Source organism: Strigops habroptila, chromosome 8 (genome assembly GCF_004027225.2).
Source record: "Strigops habroptila isolate Jane chromosome 8, bStrHab1.2.pri, whole genome shotgun sequence".
Classification (NCBI taxonomy): Eukaryota; Metazoa; Chordata; class Aves; order Psittaciformes; family Psittacidae; genus Strigops; species Strigops habroptila.
In genome coordinates, this window is record NC_044284.2 from 39,298,053 (window position 1) to 39,316,689 (window position 18,637).

The 18,637-nt window shown below is 39.3% G+C and overlaps 1 protein-coding gene across 2 annotated transcripts in view; it reads right to left on the reverse strand.

Annotated features, from left to right (window-relative positions):
• Positions 1–18,637, reverse strand: part of LOC115612308 (ral guanine nucleotide dissociation stimulator-like 1) — a 68,712-nt gene that overhangs the window by 35,538 nt on the left and 14,537 nt on the right. Inside the window, exons 3-4 of one of the 2 annotated variants that reach the window (XM_030496441.1) lie at positions 11,245–11,453; positions 968–1,045 (exon numbers count right to left, since the gene is read on the reverse strand). In XM_030496441.1, the coding sequence (XP_030352301.1) occupies positions 968–1,045; positions 11,245–11,453 (287 nt within the window). The remainder of the gene's footprint in view (positions 1–967; positions 1,046–11,244; positions 11,454–18,637) is intronic. The other variant, XM_030496442.1, reaches the window with a different exon arrangement.

Genomic DNA, 18,637 nt, shown 5'->3' on the forward strand with positions numbered 1-18,637 from the left:
TTTTACCAATTTATCTCTGGGGGTTAAAAAAAGCAGTTGCCACATGGATGAGAGAAGGCCATATGGCCCTCTGTAACCACTACATTCAGACAACGGATGACAGGAAGGTGTTCAGTATGTTAATGGCTTATTTCTGGACTGAGGATATTTGATATTTCAACCATTTTAAGCCAGACTTGAAACTTGAAAAAATTTAAGGTTTTCTTAGCTGGTGGAAGCAGAGAGACATTCGTAGAAAAACAAGCCTCAGTAATGCTGACAAGAATCAAACATCTTCATACTGTAATCAAATATAACGATGCAGCTACTTTGTACAGCCACAATGCACTCAAACCACATATCATACAGATGTCAAAATACAAATGCTGGTAACCTAAGGCACATTTAATGCCCAATGTCTAAAGATAAAACACAGCTTCATATGATGCTAAGAGCACAAGCAAACCACTTTTTTTTTCCTCACTTAAACTGCATTCTAAAACAGTTTGCTATTTTTCTTGGAAATTAGGATGACTTCCGAATTCAAACTTACTCTAAAAGAAACGCTTTGAATCACAGGGGCACTGATGGAAAAGACACATGCATACACATATTGCCTGAAACAACCTCAGCTTTAGTCTGCAGACACTGTTGTAATGCGCAATAAAATCAGACATAAGCAATAACCATTTACTGCTATAGATAAGGCAGGAGAAACAAACAACCCCTGTTTGTTTAATCAACAAAATGTTGGCCTAGATGTGTTCACCTCATGTTTAATTGTGAGACAATTTCCCTGACGGAAAATCTCTGGGTTATATTATTGGATATGTTTTGAGACAATTGATATTTGGCCTTTACACAAGCTTGTTTAAGCAAGCAAATAGTGCTGAGAATTTTCAAAGGAAACAAATGTTATGCTGCCCACATCCTCCTCCAATATCGAATCCTGACTAGAGCTCGCTGTACAGGGCAAAACTACACTTACGTCTGGACAACTGCTTTGGATTCAGAGGAATTCTCGTTTTCAACATCTTCACAGCTTGGGGTCTCCAGGGATCCATATCTGAAAAAATGAGATGGGTGTTTAGAGGAACCTCTACTGCATAAAAGCAAAATCTCAAATACCATAATTCATATACAATTATCATAAATACTAAAAAGCTTTTCTAGCTCAAACTACAAATAATAGAATCTAACAGTTGGGCAAAAGTAAGGAGCTTGAAGATTATTTCATTTTGGAGGGGAAAAAAAAGTAATCTTAGAGAGACAGCCAGAGTCTTCCAACCTAATTTGTTAATTTAGAGAAAGCAGCCTGCAGACATGAGGAATCAACCAAAACAGTTTCTTTGCTCAGAGCTCCAAGACCCTTTCTGCCCGTTTTCACTCCATTTTTTCCCAGAGCAATACTCTAGCGTACCGTGAGGCTGCAACACAACCACGTTCTCCAATACAGTTTCTGTTTCTCCAGTATTTGTCATTCCTTCTAACTGAACTGTTATTTCACACAAAGTTTTCTAGGTGGCAAGCGCCCACTTGTGCCAAAACTACTGATACAGTTGTTATGAGAGGGAATGGCCCCTGGCACTGTGAAAATGCCTCTGGGAAGAAGAAGAAACCATAGACTCAACTCCAACTGCACAAACCAAAATCTCTTACCTCATAGGCAGCGCATGTGCCTTGAAAGCAGTATTATGTATTTCATTTTCAATGGGAGTGCCCATTGTTTCAGATATACAGCTCCATAAATAATTTTGTGATTCCTTAGAAGCAGCTTTAATGAAGGCAGACAATTACACATAATCGAGACTAAGGCAAGCTGATTTTACACATTCTGTGCTCAACTAACGGTGTCAGGCACCTGCAATTAATCTGAATAGGTAGGAGAACAAGTATTTGTGCTACAACATCCTAGTAACATCAGATAGAGAAAACATGGTGGGCTGTCAGTTTGTGTCCTGAAGGTTCATGTGAGAACTGTAACAAACTCATCCAAAGTATTTCAAATGATAAAAATAACAGGTGGTAGTTTTATGCTCCTCTAGAATATCAGTGTGAAGTAAAGCTTCATATGTAAGAATCCCAGATCTGTACAGAAAGTCAACTAGTGTAACTGAACTCAAGCTCTCGCCAGCAGATTTGCTAAACTGTAAAGAACAAGTTTTAGCATCACCATCCACCACCCTCATATTGATATTCTGCCCTACTATGGCTCCCAATCTCAGAACTCTACAATACTCCAAAATAAGAACTTAGGTTTCAATAATCTTACGACAAGGGCTTAATGTTGGACGTATCCACTGTGATGGGGAAGCTGAGGCAGAGAAAGATCAAGGGTTTGCATATATTCCAGTGCACTGCAAAGTAAACCCAAACTAATAAAGGCAAACAAGTCTGACGTGTAGCCACAGTCATAAGGATGTCAGTTTGGGCTTACTTAGCCTTGAGCACTGTGCTAAGATCACTTGCATTATCTGAAACAGCTCATTTAAAACCAGATCTTGAATCTCCAACTACATTGTAGGTAGACATAACAAAAATTATTTGCTCCAGTTGTTTTGGAAATCTCAGCATTTATCTGTCCAGAGGAAAAAAAAGAAAAAAAGAAAAAAAAAAAGGTATAACACACGCACAAAACCTTGCAAACATATGTTTTAAAGTGCCCAAATTCTTCTCAGTCATCCTGAAACAATCTTGCTGGTCCTGTAAGACAGCAGCTATATGAGAGTAGGTTTTACAGGCTTCTTAAAATGCATCCTTAGAAATTGAGGTATGTACAGGATAACCCATTTTCCCATTGAGATTTCACAGAGCTAATCCAAACATCTGAAAAAAAATATGCTTAGCTAAACTGACGATAGAGGAAGAATCCACTTCTAAACATGCTGAATAACACCTCGATCCCTTGGTGGTTACAGTGAATCACAACAGGAGCATTCACAGAGGAACCACTGCTTGGTATAAGAATGGCTGTCAATCTTGTTCTGAAATTTTTTGGTGCATCAATAGCCTCTGTGCTTTCTTCTATATTCTCCCAAGCAATTTCACACCCTGCCCATGCTCCTTCTATTGGGATCAGCACTATTAAAGCTGTAAAATTGAACAGATACCTTCTTTCTGATTCTTGGCTATGCCAGAATTCACGACTTAATCCTACCTGGCCCCTCTTGGCTGTTAGTTATATCCTAAATGCTAATCTACTAGTGTTTGCAATTCAAAGTGAATGCAATTAACTATTTGAGATACTTCCCACTGCTTTACTGCAAGGATGCAATAAATAAGAGGGGCCCTAAGAACAATACTTCCAACACTTTGCTAAGCTGCAGTGTAAAGTTTAACCTATTTTTATTAGATTTAACTCTATTGGTTTCAGTATTTGCTCTTGCAGACCTGTGAATTGTTCTGCTTTTCCAAATACTGTAACACTAGGTAACATATCATCTTATCAAGAAGATACAAAAAGAGCATAAAGGGGATTTTTCAAGAATTATGCTGACACCTCCTCAGTGGAGATCACCCAGGACAGAACTGAGAAATGCTGCTGATATAATGTTCATTACATGCTATGAAGGCTGCTCCTGTCCTGTTGCTAAAGGGCAAGGATTTCACTCTCCACTGCTGTCTGCTAGGTAAGATGACTAAAAAATCTTAGCCAAGAGACAAAAGACATTTTTGCCCCTACTGGGAAGAAATATGCAAGGAAAGCTTCAGGTTTTGAATAAAAATTAAACTTAAATTGCAAAATTTATTGCAATGAGTCACAATGTCATTATCCTGGTATTGTATGAAATACAAAATATGTATTTGCAGAACATTAGGCATTTAGATTTAAATCCCACTAGAGAGATACATGCTGATTTTTATAATATAAATCCCTAACACAATAATAAAGGGTAGGCAATTTTCTGTGCAAAACTGGAGAAGTATATAATGCTTCGTTATACTGCCAGATGTAAACCTCTGCCTATCTCTCATCGCAAGAGCTCTGCATGAACAACAGGTCATTAAATACGGATTAGGAGGAGTTAATGATACATCTTATGTAAAGAACAGTGTTTCTGCAGACTTCAACTGCTCTGTTCTCACCAGGTCCTGGACAAAGAGCCATTCACTACCCAGCCTTGTATGAATGCTTTGCATACAAAAAGAGACATGGGAAACAAAAGGATCCTGTAGCCCACAGAACTTTTCAGCCTTGCTTGGTGTTTGGAAAGTTATAGACTCTACTCAAAGGGACTGACTAAGCAAATGAGACCAGAATGTAATGGGCAGTACTGAATATTTAAATACTGAAAAACAGAGTAGAAAGCACACCCCTGCATCTCTTTTCAAAGGGAAGTGAAGAAGAGGGAGGAAAATACTCTCTGAATAACTCAGAAATAATACAGAAAGGTAGTTCTTGTCAAAATCCCCAAACAAAGCCGTAAATAAGGCTCGTAAGCATTGAAACAAGCAATTTGGAGGCACAGATACTCAGCAAGAATCATGAGGTACTTTGAATTATACACACACAGAATAATGAAAATTAAATCACTTTTTTAGTTGTCAAACCAACTGGTATACAACAAAGGAAAGAACAGATGCTACAGCAACAGTGAGCCAAGTGCCATATAAAGCAACTGTTCCAAAATGTGTGGCTCTGCTACCAAAGGACCCATTCCTTCAATGCCCCCTCTCTACCTTCATTTTCCCCTCCATTTACCCTCTATAGAGCCATCCTCCAAGCAAAAGGAATGAACTGTAAATGTAAAACTAACTTGCTTTTTGCTGTCATTATCCAGCTTTAGATCTCCCATTAAACAATATCAATTCGCTTCTCTGTAAACTCCTTGAGATAGGGACCGGTTGCCACTTTATCTGCAACTGTGCCAAGTACAGCACAGCCCCACTTTTAAGTGTCACTGCAAGGAACACGATTACTAGGACAAAATAAAATACATAAAAGAGGAACTTAGCCTGCTTCTGCTCTCATCTGGACAACTAAATATCTTTGGCTTCCACCACACTTGTGAGTGGTTAATTCCACAGCACACCCAGTGGCACTGGCGCATCGTGCTGCACCCTCACTGCCAGGGGCAGGAAGAACTGGCCTCCTTTTCCTCTCTCCAGGAACTTCCATCGAGTGTTTTCACATCAAAATGCCAACAAGATTTTTTGTTTGAAATATCTCTACCCACTTCCACAAAACAAAGAGAAAATATCAGAACATACAATGTTAAAAGACTTGGCAGGTTTTCAAAGCTGTCTGCTGCATTTAGATGCCAAACTTCCATGAATACTAAAGGGATGTGGATGTCCAATTACCCTTAAATAGCTTTGAAAATACAAGTCATCCCCCTCATTTTTCAACCTACCAGCTTATGCCCAAGATTTTGTTTAGTTTGACTTCTATTCTATGTTAAAAGAAAAACCTTTATAGGCTGAATCCAGCCAAAAGAATGAATAGGGGTTCAGTCTCAAATTTAATAAAAGCAAAAGCTTCAAGCTTAATCTGAAGTCCTGGGGGGCGGGGGGGGGTGGTGTATGTGTGGAAGAAAAAAAGAGAAGAAAAAAAAAAAAAGAAAAAAACCAATCAGCCTCCCCAAAACCAAACAGATTTATTCACAGTCTCCAAGAAGTGTTAAAAGTTACTCAGAAATCATGCATTTCTGTGATAACCGTACCAGCATGGGCTGTGGGAGTAAAAAACGCTGCAAGGACTAGCACTGCACAACTGTATGATTCCTGCTGTGAAAAAACCAAATCCACATGTGCTTGGCTTTGGGAGGACTTCCTCCCGCTTTCCGATGTCATGTGAAGAGGAGTAAAGGCAGTGTAAGCAACATGTGTGGTAGCACAGACTAAAGAGACACACTGGAAAAGAGAAAACTACCAACTCCTCTGCAGCCATGCAGGAAATGAAGATTACAGCATGCAGTCCAGAAAGGCCGTCTAGGAGCTACCTATGGTTGCAGAGCCTCACATGCTCACAGGGCAGATTACAGTTTATTTTAACAGAGTAAGGCCCAAGCCGGAAAAAAGGTTTTGCCTGTGAGATTTCACAAAAACTCATTGCAGCGTGGGCTGATTTAACAAAAACAAACATCATTCTGCATTATTCAAACCTTTTAAAAGTTCATTTTTTCTGCCCTGACACTTTCCCTTAGGTACAGCATCTGCTTTTTTATTTGCCCCCGTCACTCAGGGAAGAGCATGTCACCTTATTAGACAGAATAAACGTTTCATGCATCAGATTCAGGTTAATGCTTGCGCTACTTGGACAGGATACTTTGCAGACAAAGCATCAAACGACCAGCAGGTATCCCCACATACTTAGGGTACAATATATCCAGATTTCCCAGGACACTTTTTCACAGTCCCAGGACTCTCACTGTCTAATCTGGATTTGTGTATCTCTAATACATACATTAGACAATACTGCAGCACTCGCGGCAAGGGGTGTATCCGCAGCAAATCCAACATAAACTGAATGCACTGGACTTAAGGGCTATCCAACTTTCACACATAGATTTTGGAAGAAGTTTGTCAATCTGTCAATTCCTACAAAAAATGTCCTGCACCTGGGAGATGCAGATGCTGTTCTCTCCTACTCTGTGTCAAGGAGCTGTTCACCTGTCAAAAGTTGGAAGGGCCTTTTTTGATCTGGACCCATCACTGTTGTCCCTTGGACCAAACAAGAGCTCAGCATTGCCATTCATAATGGCAATTACCTTACTCGATAATCCAGAGTGACACAGAATAAGAAACAGGGCTCAAGCTCTTCACATGAAACTAAAATTGACAACTAATGCCAAAATCTTACTTGTTTTTTGTTTGAGGTTGTTGTTGTTTTGTTTTCTCTTTTGTTTTTAAGAGATTGCCCTTTTCATTACTTTTTTACTTCACTGGAGAACAAAATACAAGTACTTATAAAACACAGATTATGCACTGACACCCACTTTAGTCTCTGTACTGTTATTATTAACAAGTATTGCAAAAATGCAGACTCTTTGCTGCTTATTCTGAACTAATGTAGAGATGAAAACTAAGCTGGTTAAATTCAACTACTATCCAATTCTTTTTTTTATTTTTCCTTATAACATCTGCTTTTCTTCACAAGCCCATATGCCACAGCTGTGTGTAAATCATTCTAACTTTTATATTTTAAGTTTCATCTAGATTTTGTCCCAAGTCATAAAATTCTAGATTAATCATGATATTCAAAAAGCCAAAAGAAACATCCAAGGATTCTTATACACTGCACTCCTAAGATTTGTGAGAGAGGAAGGAAGTGGTGACCTCCTAGGATTTCCTGTGGATTCTATCATTTATTGTAAAAGGCTGGGGATAATGGTGACAAGGTCAGGCAGCCTATGTGCCCTTCCGCTGAGGGAGACATTGTAACTTACTTTGAGAGGTATGCAAGCCAGTAAGGCTAGAACTGGGCTCAGAAAGGAGAGTTCTATTCTGTGGAGACTTTTCCCTTGTGCTTTCTTGCCCTCTTCTGACATTTTCACCTCTTTAAAGCAACATCAGGAAGGCAGGGCTGACTTTGAGTCAAACATGCTCCAGACTTGCTGCTGTCCTAAACAACTGGACTACCCAAACTTACCCGAAATGTTGCTCCAAATATCATTTAGGCTATTTGTTTGAAGCAGAACTGCAGTATTCAAATTTTCCTTGTTCTCCCTTCCTACCTTCAAAACCAATCACAAGAGGATGTCCCTCCTTAAAGCAGAGTTTCTACCATGTGAGCACATTATCAAAAACCAACAGGATGGGAACTCAATCTCTTCAAGACCACAAGGACTCAGCAGTGCACAAGTCTGGCCCAAGATCCTTTCCCTCAGTCAGCAGCCAACAATGCAGTAAAAAACAAGCACATCTCCTTTAGAAGAGGACACCTATTTTCCTGTTAATTCCTGCTTGAATGCTCAAATTAAATCCCTCATAAACTGGCTATGCAAACATTTCAAAGCTCAGTTAGTCCTGCCTGCATAATTTCTTTTCCAATTAAGGCTGGTTTTCTCTCCTCTGATACACTCCTGAGAAAATGTAAGACTCAAAGTAAGTTTCAAAGACTTGCCACTTCTTTTGTGCTGCAATCCACTTGTAATATTACAGATGTAATTCCCGGATATGAAAATATTAAGAACTTAGTTGCAGAGTTAACTGAGCTAAATTGCACCAGCTATACAATTTACAGTAACCTTTACTGCACGGAGCTGGCATTTTCACAGGAGCCCAGAGAGTTTACGTGTCTCATGACCAATAATTCTGAGAGAACGAGTAATTACTTTCTTCAGGCTGTTTTTACAATCCTATTAATACATACTTTCCAAGAAAACAATACATAAATTAAAGCACATGATGATGAACTTCATAAAGATCTTGAGTTCCTCCCCCTGTCAAATTCCTGATCTTTGATTATCTGATTTTATAATTTCAATGTTTCATTAATTTTGTACATTTCTATTTTTAGCTTGCTATGATCCTTTTCACTAGAGGGAAATATGGGAAGAAAACAGAACAGTTTATCTAGAGGACTCTACAAATTTCAGCCCAAAAGCAAGAATCCCAAGAGACTTTTTCATTATCCTTATAACAGTGCAGCCTAACAGAGTTTGAACATTTTAATGGCTGGTGATGAAACACCGCAGAACAATCAAAACCATAACAAGGCTGATTGACTGGAGGATGGACTGCTGTTTCAATGGGTTATCCCTTTGGCTCTAAGCCCAAATTCAAAATGCTTCAATTATCACTTACAGAGAGATTTAATTATTTAGTAGTCACTGAAGGGCTGAATTGACAATTCTGGAGAGCACTATCCCCTGTTTCGTGCAAGGCAGGAAAAGCACGAGCAGGGACACCACAGCTGAACATGCCTTCCCATGCCTCAGTTTATCCACAGCTCCAGCAGCACCTGCAGCTTGGCTTGTTGGGCAGAATCCCTAGGAGCACCTACTGAATCCAACCAGGTGAGGCAACCAAGAGGTCCAGACACTTGCACATGAAATAACTACCTATCGTGTTATACATGGAACACACAATGTCCTCTGCGCAGAAGCACACAGAACAAAATAGCCCAACAGCTGTAAGACCCCTTTCCTAGTCCTGACCAGGGGCTTCGAAACAACCAAAGAGCCAGCCCACCACCAAGGACCCAAAACAGCTTCCAGCACCAAGAACTTTTCTCCAGAAACAGTGCTTTGGTGATCACCCAGCTTAACAGATTTGATACTAGATTCTAAACTTGCCTGTCAGATGCACAAGATCTTTTATAATTCTACAAATTAAATAAGTGGGATATATGAATTGTTCTTTGCACAACAGTCTTCTGCCTCCTAAGAACAGCACAAAACAACCAGTGTAAAAATATGGACATGTGAAAGGTCGAAATCCAAAACTGTCACTGTGAGTTAAAACCCTTACTCTCTCTTTACCTCAGTATGCTCCTCCTAAATATTTGCATCATAGTGTATTCCTCTCCCTGTTTTTCTTTATTATCTGTTGACAGTAGAGGGGCTTCAGGGTGGGGTCTGTTGCAAACAATTCTAGGCATGTTTGCACAGTGATTTTTAAAACAAAGTCACAGTCTCAGGTGGGACATTTGTTTGCATTACTGAAGTACCTCAGTAAGAGAAAAATAAGACTGGAAACTACTAAAAATCAAAACTATGTTGACCATGTTGGGGAATGCACATAAATATGCTTTCTGGGAATCTAAAGTGGATATATGAATGTACTTTAAGACAAAATTAGTTGTCTTAAGACTAGTTAAGTGCCTTTAATTGAAAAGCTTGTTGTGTACCATCCTGTTTAGAGCCACCTTTGACTGACTGATTCACATTATTTGACCTCTTTGCAAGGTGTCACCAATTACAGAAAGAAAATTTCCCCAGATACACATCAGTTAACACATAACAACCACCAACAAGCAGTCTGGCAACCCACCAATACAGAGCAAGACAAACTGCACTGTCAGGGGAATGATATTTAAAAGAACCATTTGAGGCAAAGCATCCTTGCAAAGGCTACTATTTTATTCATTCAAACTTTTCCATTTAAAAAAGTATCTTTATAAAAGTAAGTAAAATAAATCATACATGAAAGATTACTGGCTGAAAGTCACAATGTGTATGCATACAACTATTGGATTCTCTTTGGCAATCTACATGCTTAGGCAGCAAGAGATCTCATGACACACTGCCACTTGGCAAGTCAGCTCCTCTTTAAAGTTACTAAAATCCACACAAACTTGATGTCCTTTCCTATTTTGTTCTTCAAAGATATGTATGTCAAAAACATAGAATCCAAAGCTGAAGGTATAGAAAAAATTACCCACTCAAAAGAATGAATTCCTCAACATTTTTATATTCTTTTCTATATGCAATTTTTATTGCTCCTCATGTTCTGCAGCTGAATTGGTATGGACTGATAGGTAAAGCTCACAGTTGTAAATCTCATTGTACGGTCTGCTCACCAGGATGGCTACTCTTTCCCCATCTGACTTCTTCCCTGACTGTGAAGTTACTACACTTGAGCAACCACAGCTATTATTACAACCATAGCAGGCCTGGCAGCTAGGCATTTCAACATTGCTATTAACTGAGCCACAAAACATTCATTTAAAGCAAGTAGTATTATACTCCTTTTCAGATACAAAAGAAGAGCATAGATAACTTATCTGTGCCTTGGTTCCTTATCTGCCTAGTGGGAGAGCCAAAGTTAAAACCTATGAGTTCTTATGCTGCTCCTCTGTTCTAATTACCATTAAGCAGTTCTTGTGCTGTCTTCAGAAAATTAGGACTGCATGTTCATGTGAAGTAATAGAAGGGTATAGTGAAATCTTTCTTATGGCTGTACAATCCTTGTTTCAAATCAGCAGCCCCCAAAAAGCAGAATTAGGTCTGGAAATATCAGTATCCAGCAAAATGTAAGAATCTATTCTCGATATGGCTTTGCAGCCCATGCATTCTGAGGGTTTTTCTTGGGGGCGACACACACTATTAATTGTCTTGTGTTGGTCCCACTTTGATTTCTCAGCAATCAGACACAGCACGCTTTCTCTACCAGGTGACTATGCTTTAATGAGACTTGGGATGTGGGCAGCATGCCTTTACTCGTTTCTTGTTTCTGTGGAAATTGTGGATTTTGCAGTATTCTTGACATCTGTCCATCAGGTTGTTAAGTCCATGTCCACTAAAAGTAATGGAAGGAATTCCTGACAACATCCCCATATCATGTAAACAATGGCTTAGTTTCCATTATACTGGCTCTTACCTGTCAAGGAGAAGTTCGAGTACTTCCTTAGCAGAAGCAAAGGCTCTGTATGTTGAGAGAAAGATACTGATGTAGGTAAAATCATTATCCCCAAAAGCTGTCAGAAGGTTCTCCACAAGTTTCTCCAGAGTTCCAGCTTTTATTGTCCTGATCTTGCATGTTTCATACTGGCTGACAGTATGTTCTGGAGGTAACTGGTCTTCTTCAACCTACAAAGTTGAAAGAAAAACAAAGCACAACAATCAGACAGAAGTCAGATCCCTGACAAGGCTTTCACAATGAAACACAGATTAAATTTCATCTTTTCACAGGAATAGTACATCTTTAATTACTAAATTATTTTGGCTCTTTAAACATCAAATCCTCTATCAAATAACGGAAGCTTTTAGCAAGTTTATCTTTAAGATACTTCTCCGTCATGATCCACATTTTATAGCCTGACTGCTATCTAGTCACCTTATGATCCCATCGTATATTAGTATCTAAAAGTATATCCATTATCCCACAAAGAATAATACTACTGGAGGGAACAACAGTGGTAAGCCAGTGTCTCACTTCTGAATAAACATGAAAACTGATCACAACTTTAGCATTGGCACTTGTGATTCCCTCGCCGAAAATACCAACTTTGGCTTGCCACACAGAATGTAAGGTCATGAACACATCTGGATGTGAAACATTTCATGATACTTTTGCAAGGATGGTGTCAAAGTCATCTTGCAAATGTGCCATTATAACATTTTGATTTTCTCTTACGGTTTCCAGCAGGTACAATATTTGTCAACAAATCTAGGCTTTGGTGTTGGGGGTGTGTGTATTTTTTAAACAGCATTTGGTTTTAATGCTTACAGCTTGCTTGAAGTCTGAACTAACTAGAAACATTCCCTTAAATTCTACCATGATTTAGAGAACAGTTCAGAAAATGGTTTTTGTGAGTAGTTTAAATACTTATTTGTTAAGTAGGTGTGATAGAGAAGCTTTAAAAATGGGATCATAAATGAAAACATCAACAAGAGCAACCTAACAGAAAATTCCTCTCTACCTTTTGAGTTGGCTATCTCTGGGAAGGAACTTTCAGACCACTAATGTAGGAAAGGCTGAACTCTACAGAGGCAGCATGGAGAAGGCATGCAGTTCCCCTCCCACTGTTGCTGTTTAATGACCGATGTACTACATCCTCAGCTTGAGGTAAATGTGCTGTGATGCATCCTTTCTTTTGCCTTGATACAAATACGTGGCATGAATAACCACTATTTAATCACTATAGTCGCACGTCACCAGCACCAACGAAACTCCAGTAACAAAAAGGGCATTTTCCTTTTGAGAAAGAAATGGCTTGAGCCTGTTCGAGTGTCTGCAACCATGAGAGAAAAGAAAAACCCTGTCAAAAATCCCCAGACATCACCATGATTTATGTAAATAAACTACTGAAAGGTCACCTGAAAGAATTAAATACATTTTTGAAGTGTTCACATTTACTGAGTTTAGAAGATATTTTAAGGCAAGCCTTGTACCTAGCTAGGATTAATGGCATTATGCAAAGGAAAAATCAGGCCATCATGAAATATTTTAAGACTGTGGAAAAAAACCCCAACTTACATTTTTTTTAAGGTTAGATTAAATGTATCAGTAGAAAAATACTACAGGAGAGAAACTTGCATTGGGTATGAACACACAGCAGTCTATCTCATCAGCAATTCTGCACTCTCAGAATAAAAACTAAGGAGTTCAACCCATTTTCATTGCAGCATTATTCTGCTGGAGAGCTCCTCCTTACATATGCACCCACAGCAAGCTTTCAACTGGGACTGCTGTGATAGCTCTGTTTCAAATCACAACCTTCCCCTCCTAGGTAACAGCTGCTGCTGTACCACGGTACCTATATCGCGATACAGCAGAATTATATTTCTTGGTCAGTATATCATTAGGTCAAATTTCCCAGCCTTACAGTAATATTTTACAATTTTACAGCTCTTTTGTGTTTTGAATATTGCGTCAGTATTTATACAGATTGAGAGACTCCCCTAAGGAACAATACAATCCATACTTGAGGTTTCTCCATGGTTTCTTGGCAACACATCTCAAATGCACTCTGATGAAACACTACCAGGGCTGAATACGAAGTTCAAACACACAGCCAGTTTGCCCAGATGTTTTGCTCCAGAAACTGCCTACTAAGGTATGAGTTAGAAACAACAAGGCAACAAATATTCCAACATTAACACAACACCTTGCCACTAGACTGTGGACATGAAGACAACACACTAATGGCTTATAGTCACTAGTGGCTTTGGCTTGGAATTCTGACAAAACACAAAGAAAAAAACTTAACTTATTCATTAAATAATTAGGAACAGATAACTCATCCACTTCATATTTACATCACTAACTTCCACTGCTTTTGAATTATTTATGATACCCCTTTTTTGTTTTAAACAATATAGATGTCTTTAATATTATTCTAAAGCTCTGCTACTTTTATATCAGGACATCTCGTTTCCCAGCTTAAAGAGGTCTGACAAACTCTTGATGATACATTAAAATACAACCTGCTGTCTGCATTTAACAAAAACACCCTCCAAAAACTAGTCAGGGAAAGAAAAAACAGGAATAACATCAGTATCCCTCAATGTTCTTGACTTTCTAACAGTAAGTGGGCCTTGGCACAAGGATTTTTTGGCAGAAAAGTGCCTCTGTGTCTGTAGGAAGCCCTGGAAGAGCAGGAACATCTTGTAGGATCAAGACATAACGCCCTGTCAACAGACTGTAACGAGTGTAGACACAGTACGTAAGCAAAGGTCCTAGGAAACTTACAGCAACATCTCAACTGCAAAATGACATCATTTTTCAGTGGAGCTAAAGTCACTGAAACAAGCCAAGCCCAGGGGCCCTTTTCTGCCCACCTGCTACAGCAAACTGGGCTTAGAAAGTGGCCAAGCCAGAACAGAGCCTTTCTTTTCACTTGGTTGGGTCAAGTTTAACCCAGACAAGTTGCCCACCCTTGTTCACACCACAGCCGCAGAAACACACCAGCTGATATAGGGGAAACGAGCTTGTGTGCAAGATGTAAGACAAATTATGGAAGCACTGCAGATTTACATCTGTTTGACTGCGAAATTGCAAACTAACTTGGTCTTGTGTCATGAACCCATTAATGCCTTTTACAAATAGGCAAGGCAATGCACAGTGCTACTGCACCAAACCCCATTGTTACCCCAGTGCAACCCCACAGCAAAAGAATCAGATTTCACCAGCGTAACTTGCAAAATATTGTTCCATGGATCTTATGGCTGCTTTAGAAGTGTATAATCTGTTACATACCTGACTTAAAGGTGTATCTGGAACATATATAACACCACCATTACAGAAATACTAAAAGGATATGTTGTTACTACCACTATATATCTCCTCCATTCAAATTTTCCCTATGCAAAACCTGCTTGGGAAAGAAAAAAAGACCAAAAAAACTGAAAGAACCATTTTATTGCTGACTTTTCATCTTACAATTAAAATGCACTTTTGAAAATAACTAGTTACACAATACAACCACTTTCAAACAGGGAAGAAAGTCAACACCATTGTACTTAACTATTAATGTTCTTTCCAGCAGATTGTCCCACTCACAGTGTACTGACTTAGAGCCATATTCTACTCGGTGTGTGTAAAAACTCTCTCATTCACTGATGTGAGTGTGTACCAAACAAGGGCAGAATCTGCTTCCAAGACCGATACATGCACAGTATTTTCCATTAATTGCAACACTGCAACTTCCCCAAGCCATCATGTTGAGAGAATGTTTAAAAAATTCCTTTTTTTTTTTTTTTTAAAAGAGGGCAAAACAAAAAACAGCCCCAAACTCTCAAAATCTAAAACTGAGTTTTGCCAGCAAAACATTAAACTGCTAGAAATCATTTTAAGAAATTTTTAGGGATTGTTTGTATTATTTTAGCAATTCTGCCTGTAAGTTTAAAAGGAAAAAGGACTTAGCAGATGAGGTCAATAACAGACTTCCAGAATAAGACATTGTGGGCTGCGTTAGCATGCTAACAGGAAACTGCTCGGTCTGGACTTAATCAAGAGGCCATCTCTTCACTGACATAACCAGGCTACCCAAAGGCAAGAGAGTTTTAATGCTTGCTTTTGTGCAGTCTGCTCAGAGGAATAGTGCTATTAAAAGATGTTCCTAAAGCTCTTTGCAAATTTTGACAGTGGCACACAGTGATCACTGTTACATGGTACCAATTAAAGCCACCCGAAGTTTTGCACCATTCTGTGCATCAGAACAACAGAAAAGGCTCTCCACTGCCTTCTGTTCATCTCCTTCAACAACATGTCCAGAACTCTAACAAAGATGCTAGACCGCAACATCTCAGGGCTTCAGTAAGATTTTCTTGGTCCTCCACAAGGCTGACCATAAACAAACAGAAATGGCATTTTACAGCCCGAGTTTTTCATATTTTTAAAGTCTTATTTGGATTTTTCAGTCCACGGAGCATAGCTTTGATAATCTGCAAGCGTAATGAGCAAACGTATCAGCAAACAGTTTCCAACCAGATAGACAGCATCTTTCAAAAGCAAGCGTAGAAAGATTGAACTGAGGTCTAATCTTGCAAGTCCTTGGTTTTTTGAGGTTGTGCAGGTACTGATGATCTAGTGTAATTCTAATATCTTTACTAATCCTCTGCAATGCTGGACCTTCAGAGGGGCACACTCTCTTTTAAGGCGATCATTTTGCAGCTACGCAGCACAAAACATTACCCATGTACACAGCTCTTGCTGAAACACGAGAGCTCCATGCAGACTAAAACACATTCAGGATGAAAAGTTCCTTCAAGCACAAACTGACTCCAACACCAGCTGCAGATGCTCTGTACTGAAGGAGCTATAATTTGGTTCCAAGCTGGTTCTAATCAAGGGCCTGACCTTGTCCCATACAGGCTGCCTCCTGAACCCACACTCAGTCTCACTGGCTCACCAAGGCATTGTGAAAGTGCAAGATAGCCACACACACAATTGCAGGATGAGGAAAAGATATGAGTATCAGCATAATATCCAACAGATGTCTTCTCTCTGCAATGGCCACCAACACAGGGCTTGAGGAAGCAGGCCCTAAATTACAAGCAGCTCGTTACCAACATAGCTGGCTACTAGGTGTGTAAAAGCAAGACTCCTTTGCGAATCCGGTGCGACACTGCGTGCAACCTCCGATAAGCTAAAATACAGATCTGTATTCCACAGCCTCATGGGCCATAGGTACAAATGCTACCTGTTGACATTCAATGGGATTATAAATTAAAAACTCCACCATCTCCTAAATTAACAATACAGCCCAGCAAGAGGGAGGAGAGACTCAAGATTAAAACAAAATAGTTCAAATTCCAAATGGTACAAAAGTAGGCTGCTACCCAAATAAAAACACAGAATTGTAGCCACTATTTCATCAATATCACTGGAAGCAATTGCTTTTCCCAAAAACCCCCACTGGTTTGCAGGTTTTTTCCAACGCAAATATTATCTGTTGAGATTCTGAAAGCAAGAATTGTGGAATGAAACCAATGGAATAGTTTTTCATTAGGCAGACTGGAAAAAAGTACTGAAAGAAAATAATTAGGATGAAGAAATAAATGAGATATCAAATATTCTTCAGCCTTAGTCATTTAGAACATTACCACTTTACTAAAGACTTGTTTTATTTAGAAATTCTGCACAATTATTTTCAAGATAGTGAACCTAGTGTCTCTGCAACACAATTTCTACCTGATTTTGACAGATTTTCAAATGCTTTTGCCTTGCCTTGAAACTTACAGCTTTTCCAGATGGGGAGTTTTCCACTCTAGCTATTTTTATTAACTTCATGGACAGATACCCTGTGCTGGAATAAAACTGCCTAAAGTGCAGTAACTTATAATTTATCTAAAAATAAGGCACTCTAATCAAGAATGACTGTTTCATTTCACTGTTTGCCTAACTGTGAAAATGGGAATCACCTTTAACCTTCGGAAAGTGGGAATAAGATTTTTTTGTCATTTTGCTCTTATTATTTGGATATTGCTTCCTTACAGACAGAGGCTGTCTAGCATAAGCCTTTAATTAACTATACTCATCCTTGGAAGGGTGAATGGGGTAGAAGGGAAGGGGAAAAAAGTAAAAAAATCAAATGATGGAATGAGTGAGCTTCAAAAGCTCCAGAAATAAAAGCATCTATAATGCCAGATGTAATATCTGAGAGAGGCAAAACCTCCATTTAACATGCAGTAACACATCACTAAAAGAAAGTAGCAGGACAGATGAAACAGAAAAGTTGTTTGAAGAACAACCAGATTCCATAGCAAAAACCCCACAGAAAAGAGCAGTGACAGGACTGAGCTTATCGAATGAAGTCAGAAGTATTTCAACTGTTGCTAGGGTAGGCCCCCAGCTATACACATCCATGCTTCCTCTTGCAATCAGTTCTGCAATGCTAGCAGTATTTAAGAGCCTTGCATCCCATCACTGTCCTTGTGCTCCACTCTGCAGAACTGCCAGCCTCAAAAACAGTTTGCATGAGATAGGACTCAATTTGAAGCAGAATTTCCAGTCTAGGAAACGGTGGCTTGAAATGCAGAATTCGGGTGGCCAGAGGTAGCATCTCCTGCTGCCTGCAGACTCCAGGCAGCGTAGACGCTTGCCTTTGCAAGAGTGTCTCCTTTTATCATACGGTGCACTTGGAAATAAAACCACTACGGAGCTCTCTCCACTTCATGAATTCCCATTTCCTCATTTTGGATGCTGCTGAAAAATCAGAATTCTGCATGTTGACTGCACCCATCTCAGAAGCCAGAACGACTTTATGACTTTTCCTATGACCTGACAGCTACGGGTATTCCTGGATTTCCAAATCTCCACCTTTTTCCTTTCCTTTCTTACCACATAAATAACCTTTCTTGGTAGCAACCCAGAGCTTCCAGGATCAACCCTCAGAGCTCACAGCCTGGCTGGTATCTGTCTGAAGAGCTGGCAAACAGTAATAAAATCTGTAGGTCAGATTTAGAGGCTAAGGGAAAAAAAAAAAAAAAAAAGGCAAAAGCCTCTTACACAAATGCTGCTGCTCAGTTAGAACTCTTTTACTCGGGCATCTTGCAGCTACTTAAAGCCACTCGAGGGAAAATAAGAAACAACATGCATACCATGGTGCTGAGCTGTGCATTCTCACAGCTTCTGAAGTTATGCAAATTTAGACTCATTTGGATATCAGTGAATTACACGGGACTAATTTTAAATGAATCAAAGCAAAAGTAAAGAAGCTTAATTTACACATCACCTCCCACTGCATGCATCTAAAGGAGTTTAGGCAGGTGCATTAAGAAATTGAATTTTCAAAGTGGTCTACATTAAGATGGCATTGTCCAGCTCT